General features: G+C 42.6%; 1 protein-coding gene across 1 annotated transcript; it reads right to left on the bottom strand.

Moving 5' to 3' along the window:
* Positions 1-12,661: 12,661 nt before the first annotated feature.
* Positions 12,662-13,166, bottom strand: F5J12DRAFT_783059 (uncharacterized protein; the record flags this gene model as incomplete). The annotated part of the gene is made up of 2 exons (XM_051742815.1): positions 12,662-13,012; positions 13,110-13,166. 2 exons carry the CDS (start codon positions 13,164-13,166, stop codon positions 12,662-12,664), a joined length of 408 nt encoding a protein of 135 aa, XP_051599774.1.

Here is a 13,166-nt window from a genome sequence, read left to right on the forward strand (position 1 = left end):
CTGTCTGCATAAAATAAAGTTCAGTCACTTGGAAGTGCAGTGTTCTGGTGGGGCCAACAACAGAGAAGAGCAAGCAGATTGGTTGCTGTTGCTGGAGATCTCAGCATCCTCAACATGTCCTTAGTGACATGGAACTTACCTAGCAGTGGGACTTGGGAGAACAAGTAATGAATTGGTAGGGTCATTGTTGATGGCAACAATGGTCAAGTCTTAGTGCATGGTGGGGGTGCAGTGGAGGAAGCTGAGGAGGTGGATGGCATAGAGTAAGACAGAGATGCCTCTGGAGTATTGGGAGGGATGGAATATGAAGGTGGCAGAACATATGTGGACTGTGGGAGGGGTACAACTGTGGCATGGTCATAGTGAACAGGCATGGTTGTGGTGAATGGGCATGGCTGTGGCTGCAGATCAAGAGTATTAAAAATTAGCTGAAAAATACTGCTCCATCCTAACATAGACTGGCATCTTAGTAATCACCAAAGATGGTAATATAATATCATTGGCATAATCATGTCAAAGGTCTGCTATGTCACACTGCAAATTAAATGTTGAGCATGTCCTTGCCATGTTGGACAGTATTGATTGCATAATTAACCCCCAAGTACTATAATGTGGTGCTCCAACATACAAACTGCTGCCCCCAGTTGATGTTGAATCTCATGTTTCATAATGGTATTTGGGTCTGCAGTTTGCAAAATATTCTGAATGGCACACTCCAGGTCAACATTGCATGGCACTGTCACACACCAAAGGTATTGTGGACATTGTTACAGCTGACTCTGCCTAACTTGTTGATGAGTTGCACACAATGCCATGAGTGGAGGTGAAGACTATGGTCCTCATGTGTAGAAGGATTGCTGGATGTTAGCAGTCATCCTTCACACAAGAACAAGTCATCAGTGATAGAGAGAAAAGAGGAAGCAAGTTAAGCACCCATCAAAAGTTTTTAGTGCTCATGTACAGAATTCCAGTTTTCATTGTATCTCCACCATTTCTGAAGATATTGACTCTGTTCCCACACTCACTTAAAGTACTCAGCCACACAATCCTGCCTTCCAAGTTTGGAAAGGATCCTCACACCCTACACATTTCTACAGCACTCCATCCATCAGATGCTCATTTTGCTAAGTCTGTCAGATATGGCCACCTCTATGTTGATCATCTTGCTTATCTCCTTTGCCAATGACAGTGGCTACATATATCTGCCAGGCATCCCTACTAGCTTCTGTCCTGAAGCCCCCTGGTACATCCCATCATTGTCAGCCCTGTCTCATCCCATGCAGCTTGGTCAGCATGTTCTCCTTGTCAGTATGACTTCCAGAAGGACATTCTTGGTTGCCTCAGGTCTGTCACTCAATGAGAAAGGTCTTATGTGGTTGTTTTGGTCTCCCCACTTGATGAAGCATATGCATCCTTCTTCCCTGCTCCCTGCAATGTCTTTATTCCAATCTTGTCCATCATTCTCCCCACATTGTGACAGCTGCAGTATAATCTACTGTTCTCCACCCTCCCTGATCACATCCATGATGAGTATGACATGCATCTTGCCTTCTTACTGCAAGATCCAGCAGAAGATGTCCCCCCCTCTCCCTCTCCTCCATCAGAGCCCCATTCATGAGGTGTTTTGTTAACTTTGCTGAGAGGATGAATGGGTGGGAGACATGATCATCTATGCTCCCATTACCCCACAGACCCCCAATGCCCAAGCCCTTTGTGTTATGTTTCACCCCTGTTTCCTCTTTTCTTCTCACATTTACCTTGTGTTTGATCCATTGGACTGTCTTTCCTTTCTGAGCCATCTTCTTGTTGATCCAACAGCTCTCTATTTCCACCACTAGCATTATCTTCTTGTTACATGTGTAAAATGCATGTTGCCATTGTCCAACCAATGGTGTAACTACCTTGTTACATACAGATGCCTCATGGTCTGCCTCTTGTACAGTATTTAGTCTGTTGGCTTTTGTCCTGGAAACCCCAGACTTGAGCTGCTCAATTATATGCAGCATTCTCAGAACTTTGCCCTCAGTATCCCTAACCTGGACCACTCTTACTGGCATTGCCCCAAAATCCTCTGTTGTTTACAGAGGTTTCTGCAGCCATTGCTCAGTAGAAATCAATAGTCTGCATTTGAGCTCTCCCTATGTCTTGACTTTGGTCGAGTGTAACAAAAGCTCATGTTGGCTAGCCTTTGGCCAAATCAGTCACTGTTTAGTGCACCACCATGAACCCCCAAAACAATTGACATTGGGTGCCATTGTGACCCACTCATGAAGAATTGTCATCTGATGAAGAACAGGAGAGCACTGTCACCAACACCTCCTCCAATGAACCAGAACAACTGGATAGAGGATTTACCTCAGGTATCCTCTCAAACCTCTTTACCCAGTCCCTTGCTACACTCAGTACTCCCATCCCACCAGTACCTGCCACCACTTTTCCTACACCCCTGCCTCTACCACTGAATATGATGTCCAGTTCATCATCAAAGGCAATGGTCAGTGCTGTTGCCACCAAAGCCACTGAATTAAAGATTGGTGCCCCATCTGATTTTGATGGCAACCAGAAGAACACCATGAGCTGGCTGTATTCTGTACAGACCTATCTCTTGGTAAATGAAGAGATTTATGACAGTGACACCAAAAAGGTTGTCTACACTTTGTTGTATATGAAGAAAGGTGTTGCCCACTCCTGGGCAGCTACCTTCCAGAAAACCTCTCTGGAAAAGAACCCCCTGAGTTTTAGCACCTTCACCAATTTTATGAAAGACATTAAAAGTTCTTTCACCTCCTCCAACACTGCCAGTGCTGCTATTACCAAGTTATTCACCATGAAACAGAAAGAATCAGTGGAGCAATATATCACTGATTTCAGAACCACTTCTGCTGACTCAACCATCACAGAAGATATCACATTGATCAAGTTCTTCTCACAAGGACTCAAACCCTTCATTGTGAACCAAATCCACATGATGGAAACCACTCCCACCAAGATCACTGAGTGGTACACCCAAGCACAAAAGTTCGATGCAAAGTGGAGGAAGGTAAATGAACTTTCCAGAAAGAAAGAAAAGAGGACGTTCTATCCTAAGAATAACCTCACTGAAGAAAAAGATCCTAACACCATGGATGTGGATGGAGTGAGACTCTCCAAGGAAGAAAGAGACCATCACATCAAAGAAGGAAGATGTTTTGGTTGTGGAAACAAAGGACACCTCTCTCAAGAATGTCCTGAGAAAGGGAAAACTCCCCAGAAGAAAGTAAAGAAAATCTGCCACATTGTGGAGGTTGAAGAAAGCAACAATGAAGAAAAAGTCACTGGTCCATCTGTTGCTCTTGTAAATTTTGTGAGAGCACTCAGAATGGATTTTTGAAAGGGAACTCTGCATTGATGCCAGATGTTCCTGAGACTAAGGACAGTTCTATTTCTGTTGCACCTGTACTAGTATCTTCTACTCCAGATTGTACTATGCAAATTCTGATTTCCCTCTACACATCAGAAAGAACTGAAAAAGTTGTCAAAACTGCTGCACTGGTTGATTCTGGTGCAGAAATCTCTTGTATTGATTGGGGATTTGTACAAAAACATTGAATCCCTACTCAATGGCTTGCCAAACCCATCCTCACTAAAAATGTGGATGGTACCCAGAACTCCAAGGGAAAGATCCTGTTTTCCACCACTCTCTACTTTAGGGTTGAAGGGGTTGTCCATCAAGCCTTCTTCCATGTCATCAACTGTGGAACAGAAAACATTATCCTGGGCCTCCCTTGGCTCCAAGAGAATAACTCCATCATTGACTGGAGAATGGGAACCCTCTCCATTGATGAAAAGACCAATAGGTCTAAAGAGTTGAGATGCAACATCTCTTCTGTTGCAGTTGAAGAACCTACCATAAATCTTGTGTCCCCAACTGAGAAGAAAGGGATAAACAAGTTTATGGACTATGAAGAACCTGAAGATGAAACCATCCATGCACATTTCATGATGTCAGTTGGAAAACTCATAGAAGAAGCAAAGAAGATTAATCTGAACAATAGTCTTCTTCGAAAAATCACCATGGCAACTGAATTGGCCCAAGAAGGACACAAAAAGAAACTGAAAGCTGTCCTTCCAGAAGACTACAAAGACTTTGCCTCAGTCTTCGAGAAACCTTCTGATGGGGTCCTTCCCCCATCATGACCATATGATCATGCTATCAACCTTGCTGAGGACTTCATCCCCAAGGTGGCTAAAGCATACCTGCTCTCTCCTTCTGAAAGAGAGTCTGCCAAAAAGTTCATTGAAGAAAATCTTTGAGAAGGGAAGATCTGCCCCTCGAAGTCCCCTCAAGCTGCACCCTTCTTCTTTGTAGGAAAGAAAGATGGCTCCCTCTGCCCCTACCAAGACTACTGATATCTGAACAAGAATACAGTGAAGGATGCCTATCCCCTTCCCCTCATTTCAGATCTTGTTGATAAACTCAAGGGAGCATCTATCTTTACAAAAATGGATGTATGATTGGGCTATAACAATGTCCATATCAAAGAAGGAGACCAATGGAAAGCCACATTCATCATGCACAAAGGGCTTTTTGAACCAACCATCATGTTCTTTGGGCTGTGTAACTCCCCTGCCACCTTTCAGTGCTTTATGAATGACTCATTCCAAGACATGATTGCTGAAGGATGGCTGATTGTCTATATGGATGACCTTCTCATCTTTTTTACTGACCCTGAAGAACATAAATGCAGAACTTGTTGAGTTCTTGAATGAATGAAGGAACTGTCACTTCCTCTCAAGTTAGAAAAGTGTCATTTTGATCTGACTGAGGTTGAATACCCTGGGATGATCATCAAGGAAAACACCATCACCATGGACCCTGTCAAGGTTCAAGGCATTGCTGAATGGCCCATCCCAAAGAAGGTCAAGGACACAAGGTCCTTTTTAGGATTCACAAACTTCTACAGAAGATTCATCCTGTACTACTTGGACATTGCCTGACCTCTGATTGACCTCACAAAGAAAACAGTCACTTGGGAATGGTCAAAGAAATGCCAAACCACCTTTGATAGACTAAAGAAAATATTCATGGTGCAACTGACTCTCCAAATGCCCAACATGTCTCAGCCATTCACCATCACTACTGATGCATCCAAGTATGCAACTGGAGGTGTTCTCCTTCAAGAAGACTCAAATGGCCAATGGCAACCCTGTGCCTTCCTCTCCCAGTCATTTAACCCCACTGAACAAAACTATGACATCTATGATAGAGAGTTACTGGGAGTTATTTGAGGTTTGAAAGCCTGGAGACACTATCTCCATGGCTCTACATTTCCAGTCAAGGTGTTCACAGACCATAAAAACTTGACCTACTTCAAAGTGCCCCAAAACCTAAATCATTGCCAGGCATGCTGGCTACTTGACCTTGCAGACTTCGATCTGCAACTAGAACACATACCAGGGAAGGACCTAGCCACCCCTGATGCATTGTCACACCAACCTGACCATATCCCTGAAGATGATGAAGACAACAAAGGAGTTATCCTCCTTCCACAGACAATGTTTGTTAATCTCATTGACATGAACCTTACCCAGAAGGTTGCAACTTCTTCCATGGAAGATCCTGTTGTCCAAACTGCACTTCATGCTATAGAAAATGTCGACATGCCACTCCCATTCAAATCTCACCTGTCTGACTGGCAATTTGATAATGGAGTGTTACTCTACAGAAATTGGGTTTATATCCTGGATGACTTGTCCCTCCACAGAACCATGGTGTCCAACCACCATGATCACCCTTCTGCTGGACATCCTGGTGTCCTGAAAACTCATCTTGTCTGAGTTCTGGTGGCCTGGACTTGCTTCCTTTGTCTGCAAATATGTTGAAGGCTGTGCCATGTGCCAGCAGAACAAGGTTAACACCCACCTGATGACACTGCCCCTTATGCCCATACCCTCAACCTCAACTTGCCCCTTCCAACAGGTCTCTTGTGATCTGATCACTGACCTTCCCCTTTCACAAGGCTATGACTCTCTCTTGGTCATGGTAGACCATGGGCTTACAAAGGGGGTAATTTTAACACCCATGAAGAAAACTGCCTCTGCTGCCAATATTGCAACCCTCTTTTTCAAGAAGGTCTACTCCCATTTTGGGCTGTATGACAAAATTATATCAGATAGAGGACCTCAGTTTGCTTCCACCTTTGCTAAAGAACTTGCCTCCCTCCTTGGATACTCCCTCACCCTGTCTATGGTGTATCATCCTCAGATGGATGGAGAAACAGAACATGTTAACCAGGAGGTAGAAACTTATCTCCAAATCTTCTGCCAGAATGATCCTGCTTCTTGGGTGGATAACCTCCCCATGGCAGAATTCACACATAATCACCATCCTCATTCCATCACACATCAATCCCCATTCTACCTCATGTATGGGCATGAGCCAAAATCCCTTCCATCACTTATCACAGAAATCCACCTTCCTGCCACTGAGTCCAGACTTGATGAACTCCAAAAAGCTAGAGAAGAAGCCCTAGCAGCACATGATCTAGCCAGAAATGTAATGAAGAACTGCTTGTCATGACCTTTCTCCCCATTCCAGAAAGGAGATAAGGTCTGGCTTGAAGCCTGGAAGTTAAAATGCTCCCACAAAAATAGAAAAGTTGCTCCTAAATGAGAAGGACCCTTTGTCATTTCTGAAGTCCTATCTCTGATCACCTATTGCCTCACAATTCCTGCATGATGGAAGATACATAACATCTTCCATGCTTCCCTCCTATCACCCTATTGCAAAAATGACATCCACAGACTGAACTTCCTGGCTCCACCCCCTGATTTGATAAATGAAGAAGAAGAGGATGAGGTAGAGGCAATGGTTGGCCATAAAAGGTCTGGCCATGGACATGCCTTCTTAATCAAATGGAAGGGCTACCCCTCTTCTGAAAACTCATGGCAAAAAGAAATTCACCTTGAACACCTGGATGATACACTTTCTGCATATAAGAAACAATTCCCCAGAGACTTTCCCTCTCAAAAACAACCCACTCAACAAACTACTCATACTGTCAGAAGACTCTCTGTCAAAATGCCTCCTTGTCAATACACTTACCCTTGTGAACCCTCCCGCCATCACACTCCATTTGCTTGCTGGCAATGACAGCCCACCAGCGATCAGATGATTGCCTCCTACCGACTCTTCATTGCTGATCCCACCACTGTCAGCACCATCTACCACGAGGTTGATGAAAACTCCCCCCTTGACCTTGTGTATCACACTACCATCCAAGCCCTTTGGCTTGAAGAACTGTCTAGATATGTAAACTGACAGAACCCTCTCCTGTCCCCTGCTCGCACTATCCTTAATGAAGTCACCTATGAGCAGGTTCCCCTACTCCTTGACTTTTTGATATCTTAGGAGGAGCCGATCTTATTTACAACATCCACCAGTATCCAACGTTGATTGCCCCTCCCCCTCCTGGGTCTAGAAGACCTTCAACTGCTACCTCCCCTCCAGTTTCCTCCATGTCATCCTCCCCTCCTGCATCATCACTGTCATCCTCTCGTTCCTCCCACTTGTCTCACTCTCTCTGAAGAGCTGATCAACCTCATGCCTGTTGTCTGTCAGGTGTCAATCCACAACCTTGTGAGTCTCACAACTCTCTGTCTGAAGTAGACCCTGAGACTGCCTTTGGTGTCTCTAGAGCTGAGCTCAACTACACTCTGAATATCGTTGAGACTCTTGCCCAACTACCCCCATCCCCTGTTTTGAATGCTATGGCTGAGGCTGATCACCCTCTTACTCCTTCCAATCCACATTATCACCAAATGTGTTATGTCTGTCATTGTCTCAGGAACATCTGTGTCAACTGTGGACTTTATAAATGTCCCCTTTGTCATGCCACTTGCCCTGGGAATGCTCAAGCCCAATGCCTGTTGTTGCGCCCTTGTCATGCCTTACAAGAAAGAATCTCCACTCCAGGAGTGGTAGACAATCATACCCTCATTGGGAGTGAGGATGACAATTTATATGACAACAACTTTGACTTTGATGACTCTGCCATTAGCAATATGACCAGAGAACCTTACAGAGAGTAATTGAAGTCAGAGACTTCAAGACTAGAAAGGGGGTAATGTTACATTTCACCCCTGTTTCCTCTTTTCTTCTTGTGTTTACCTTGTGTTTGATCCATTGGACTGTCTTTCCTTTCTGAGCTGTCTTCTCATTGATCTGACAGCTCCCTATTTCCACCACTAGTGTTATCTTCTCATTACATGTGTAAAACACATGTTGCCATTGTCCAACCAATGGCATAACTACCTTGTTACATATGGATGCCTCATGGTCTGTCTCTTGTACAGTATTTAGTCTGTTGGCTCTAGTCTTGGAAACCCCAGATTTGAGCTACTCAATTATATGCAACATTCTCAGAACTTCACCCTCAGTGTCCCTAACCTGGACCACTCTTACTGGCATTGCCCCAAAATCCTCTGTTGTTTACAGAGGTTGCTGCAGCCATTGCTCAGTAGAAATCAATAGTCTGCATTTGAGCTCTCCCTATGTCTTGACTTCAGTTGAGCATAACACTTCGACACCTAACTCATGTCATCCTTTTCTGGATTTAATACTTCCCCATCTGGAAACACTGTCCATCTGTCATCCCATCTTTGATCCAGTGATGTCTCTACTGAGATCTGACATGCATTGCCATCCCCTAATGTGATACCAGTGCACTTACTCAGTTTCTGACATTGTTTGACTCATACTGTGATATTTTGACTGTCCTTGACTCATTTGTTGTCAATACTTACCAATCTTCTTTGCTTGCTTACTTTTCATTTCTTGCTTACTCATCATGATTACTCATTGCTTACAGTCCTTACTCATTACTTACCAAGTGTTTGTGCCTCATTTTTGTCATAGGCTGCACTCCCCCTACAGTATATCTGTACTTAGCTACAAAGAAATCAAGAAGCCAGACAGTTCAGAAGTAATCTTCTCAGAATTAACTTGTTGTCAACAGTTGAGGCTCAACAGAAGGGTCTATCTGTCATCACTCATAATCTGTGGTAGTTGAGGCTCCATTAAGGGTCTATCTACCACCATTCATTATCTGCAGCCTCATCCTTGCTTAGTCAGCATTCTTGATTAGTCATCCATTCACTCCTGTGCAACTTGACATCAACATCTGCCAGGAGTCCTTTCTGCTGAATACCTTTGCTCCATTCAGCATCCCTCACCTTCCCATTACTTGCTCATTCACTCCTGTGTAACTCATTGTTGACTTGTGCTAGGAGCACTTTCCATCAAAAAACCCCATATTAGATTTTTCTGCCCTCCAGGTTCCACAGAGGTACACCACCACTCACTCTTTATTTGTCTTTTGTGTTGGTTTTGGTTGGTTTTACCACCTTTCCACACTTTGACTCACACCATCAGTAATGTCATTTAATAGTGTCACAACATATGAATGGGCCCTTCAGCAGTATCATTTATATCATCACAACATCAGGAAATTAACACTTTACTATTTTTGACCTTTTTGTGACTTTTTTTGACTTTTTTGTGACTATTGCAACTATTTGTGACTTTTTGGCAAGGAACCTACTATCTGTACTTTTTTTTTGACCATATACAGCATTTTGAAGAATGAAAAGAGAACAGATTCTATTGAGACAACTAAGTGATGATATATCTAAGCCAAGGAGACTAGAAAATGTCTGAAAATTCAGAGATATTGAGCCATTGGTGTGATGCACACTGTCTGAGAGAAAAATCACAATATCTCTTTGAACCTCCATCAATTTGAATGTATGTGGTATCTACTGAAAGCTATGAATTAGGTGGTTTGAACAAGACAAAAATCAGCAAGAAAAGTGCAGCCATGCCTGCAGGATATGGGTAATGATAGTAGATTCCTTCCCAAAAAGTCACATTAGTCACAAAAAGTCAAAAATAGTAAAGTGTTATTTTCCTGATGAACATATGGATGGGCCCATCAGTAATATTGTTTAATAGTGTCATGACATAAGGATGGTCCCTTCAGTAGTATTATTTATATTGTTGCAACATATGGACAGTGTGAGTCAAAGTGTGGTTCAGTGGTGTAAACCAACCAAAACCAACACAAAAGACAATAAAAGCAAGTGGTGGTGTGCCTATGCAGTACCTAGAGGGTGGAAGGTCTTATTTGGGCAGGTTTTTGTGAGTTACAACACTCAAAGACAAGTGCTGAGGGTTGGGGGTGCTCCTGACAAAGAAGGAGCAGGAATGCAAGAGATTGTGATGGGGTAGACTGCTGTCAGCCTACAGAAGGATGGATGATGACTTAATTTGATGTCCTAAGCTATTCTGAGCTCAGGGAGGACTTGGAGCAAAGAATATTGATGATAGGTGATGATAAGTGAAGTAGATGATAGTTAGACTCTTAATAAAGCCTCAACTACCAAAGCTGATGAATGAATTACTGAGAGACAAGGAAATGCAAACAAGAGGGGTTATCTGATGTCTTATTCCTTGTCAGCTATCTAAGTACAGTGATATATATACAGTACATGGGTGTTTCCTATGGAAAACAAGGTGCAAACACTTGGTACATGATTTGTAGCTGATAAGTAAGGAATGTAAGCAGTGGGTAACCAACTTAGACAGCATTGGTGAGCACTGGGAAGGATAAATAAGCCAAAAAGGGAAGAATCAGTAAGCAAAGTCAAAAGATTGTTAAGTATTGGCAATAGGTGAGTCAAGGACAGTCAGAGTATCAAAAGTATGAGTCAAGCATTGTCAGAAACTGAGTAAGTGCACTGGAATCACATTAGGGGGAGGCTGTGCATATCACATCTCAAAGGGATTGCTTCTAGGCCAAAGTGGGATGACAGTCTCACTCAAATGTTCTATAATTTTGTTGGGCATTGCTAAACTTCTTTGACATGAAGCCTGCCAGTCAGCAGGTCTTCCACTCAGGCCCTTGTCCATGTAGTGCACCCACTCCATACAGTGATGCATTACAAATGAGCTATACTGGCTCCTCACATGAAATGTCCTATCTGGTCTCTAAAGATCAGTCATGTGACATTGAAATGTTGCAGGGGTGTTACAATCCCCCTGCTGGCTGACCTGACTTATAAAAGTCCTGCAAATCATTGAGAAGGCTGTCTTCCAGACATCTTCAGGTTCAATACATATGTGTTTGTATGCATTCAACATCAATCTTGGAGCAATACTTCACCCTTGCCACATCCATCCTGACCTGATCTTGTTCAGAAAAGGGAGTTACATCCCTTATCATCTTTTCATTTCTTTTGTGACAGTTGATGACTGTCACAGCAAGCATTTTAGGATTTTCTTTGCACAAACATGGGGAAAAAATTCTTTTAAAAGATACTCTATTTTATCACATGCTCTCTGCTTAAACAAGTGGAAATAATCTTATGTATTGAATGGCTTTTCTGACAGAAAACATGGCACAGTGGATTTCCAATGTTCTACTGGTGAAAAACAATTACTATGACCCACCACCAAAAACCAAAAACAATCATCAGAAAAAAATAGTACTGGTTTCTGCATGTTATGTAATGGATTAATCAAATGTTGCACCATGAAATAATTTAAACACACTGGTCATTAGAGAACATGTGATGCTACACAGAACATCACAAGTAAATGATAAATGATTTGTATGTGATAATACTAATAAACTTTAACCAAGTCTTTCAATGCTGACCCACAAAACATCAGATTATTGGCTCATTGTTTACTTCATAAACATGACATTTAAAACAATATTTGTTATGTGCAAAAACATGCTACTGAGATTCCATGTTAACATGCTAAATATTTTCAATCAAATCACACTTTTTTGTCTCCCAGAGAACATGATAAATAAAGAGTGTATTAAAGTGTCCTGTTGTACCACAGAACATGATAAGTGGCATCTGTAACCATCAATGGTATCACTGCTTGTCCTTGTCCTTGCTCAACCACCCCATCACATGCTGTCACATGATCTTATCTCATGGAATAAACCTCAGTCAGTCATGATATGTGCCACCTGACTTTTTATACTTGAGTATTCTGTGTCCTTTGTTGTTTTTTCTTGAAAAAACACATTGATGACACACATTATAATGTTCTGTGGTAGAACAGGATAGTCCAAAATCCATGGTTGCCCTGACTGACTAGAGAAAGAGTAGCCTCTGATAGCACCCCCACCAGTCATGAATGTCCCCAGTTCACTTTTGAAAGTGAAAGAGTACAAGGCAGTTCATGCAAGAAATGGGGAGTTCAGCACTGTATTTGCAGTAGGCAGCAGTCTGGACAATAACTGAACAGCTCAAAACCTTCACAACACCTCTACATATAACATGCTTACTTCACAGTTTATAATGCTCCATGGTAGAACAGGATATTGATATTTTATTACACTATTTATTTATCATGTTCTGTGGTACAGTTGTGGATAGAAAAACATGATGATTTTTATTCTGGATTCCCATGACTTTTGGGCAGAAACTAACAATTGATTCAGATGCTACAGGTGAAAATACATCAAAAAACAGTAGTTCAAATGTTATTAACCCTATATAAGGTAGGATTAAGAACCACTTCAATGAACATCATGGCTTTCTGTGAGACCTGATGGATGTCAGGACCCTTCTTGTATCCTGTGGGGCATCTGAGTGACTGCTTTCATTGGGCAGCACACTTTGCTTTTCTCAGAGGTAACCAAGTCTCACCAAGAGGGTCATCACCAGCACTAACAGCAAGGTTGACCAACTGAGCACAGAGATCAGCCTCACCAACACCCATGAGTTGGAATGTGGCAGCATCATGTTCAAGCTCATCCTCTGACTCACTCTCACTGGCTGTGAACTTCAAACTGTCAAGTACATTGGTGCATTTCCACTCCAGTTTTTCATCTTCTGCCTCAGGGCTGGGAGCATGAGACCATCTCCTCATGCATTTGCTTGTGTGCTGATCCTTGTCAGATTTGGGTGTATCAGGGAATGATACATTGCCTGTTTCAACAACAGCTGAGGTCTGGTTATGCAGACAAGCCATGTTGCATGTTACAATTGGTTTTCAAGGCAGCCACAGGGCATTCCAGTGTCTATGAGCAATTCACATGACCACAAACCTCAGACTTTCTCAATTTTTTCTGCTTGTCACTAGTGTGACAGCTGTACCCTGACAT

Source organism: Pisolithus orientalis, assembly GCF_024613125.1.
Source record: "Pisolithus orientalis strain OTSU chromosome Unknown F5J12scaffold_15, whole genome shotgun sequence".
In the NCBI taxonomy this organism is placed as follows: Eukaryota; Fungi; Basidiomycota; class Agaricomycetes; order Boletales; family Pisolithaceae; genus Pisolithus; species Pisolithus orientalis.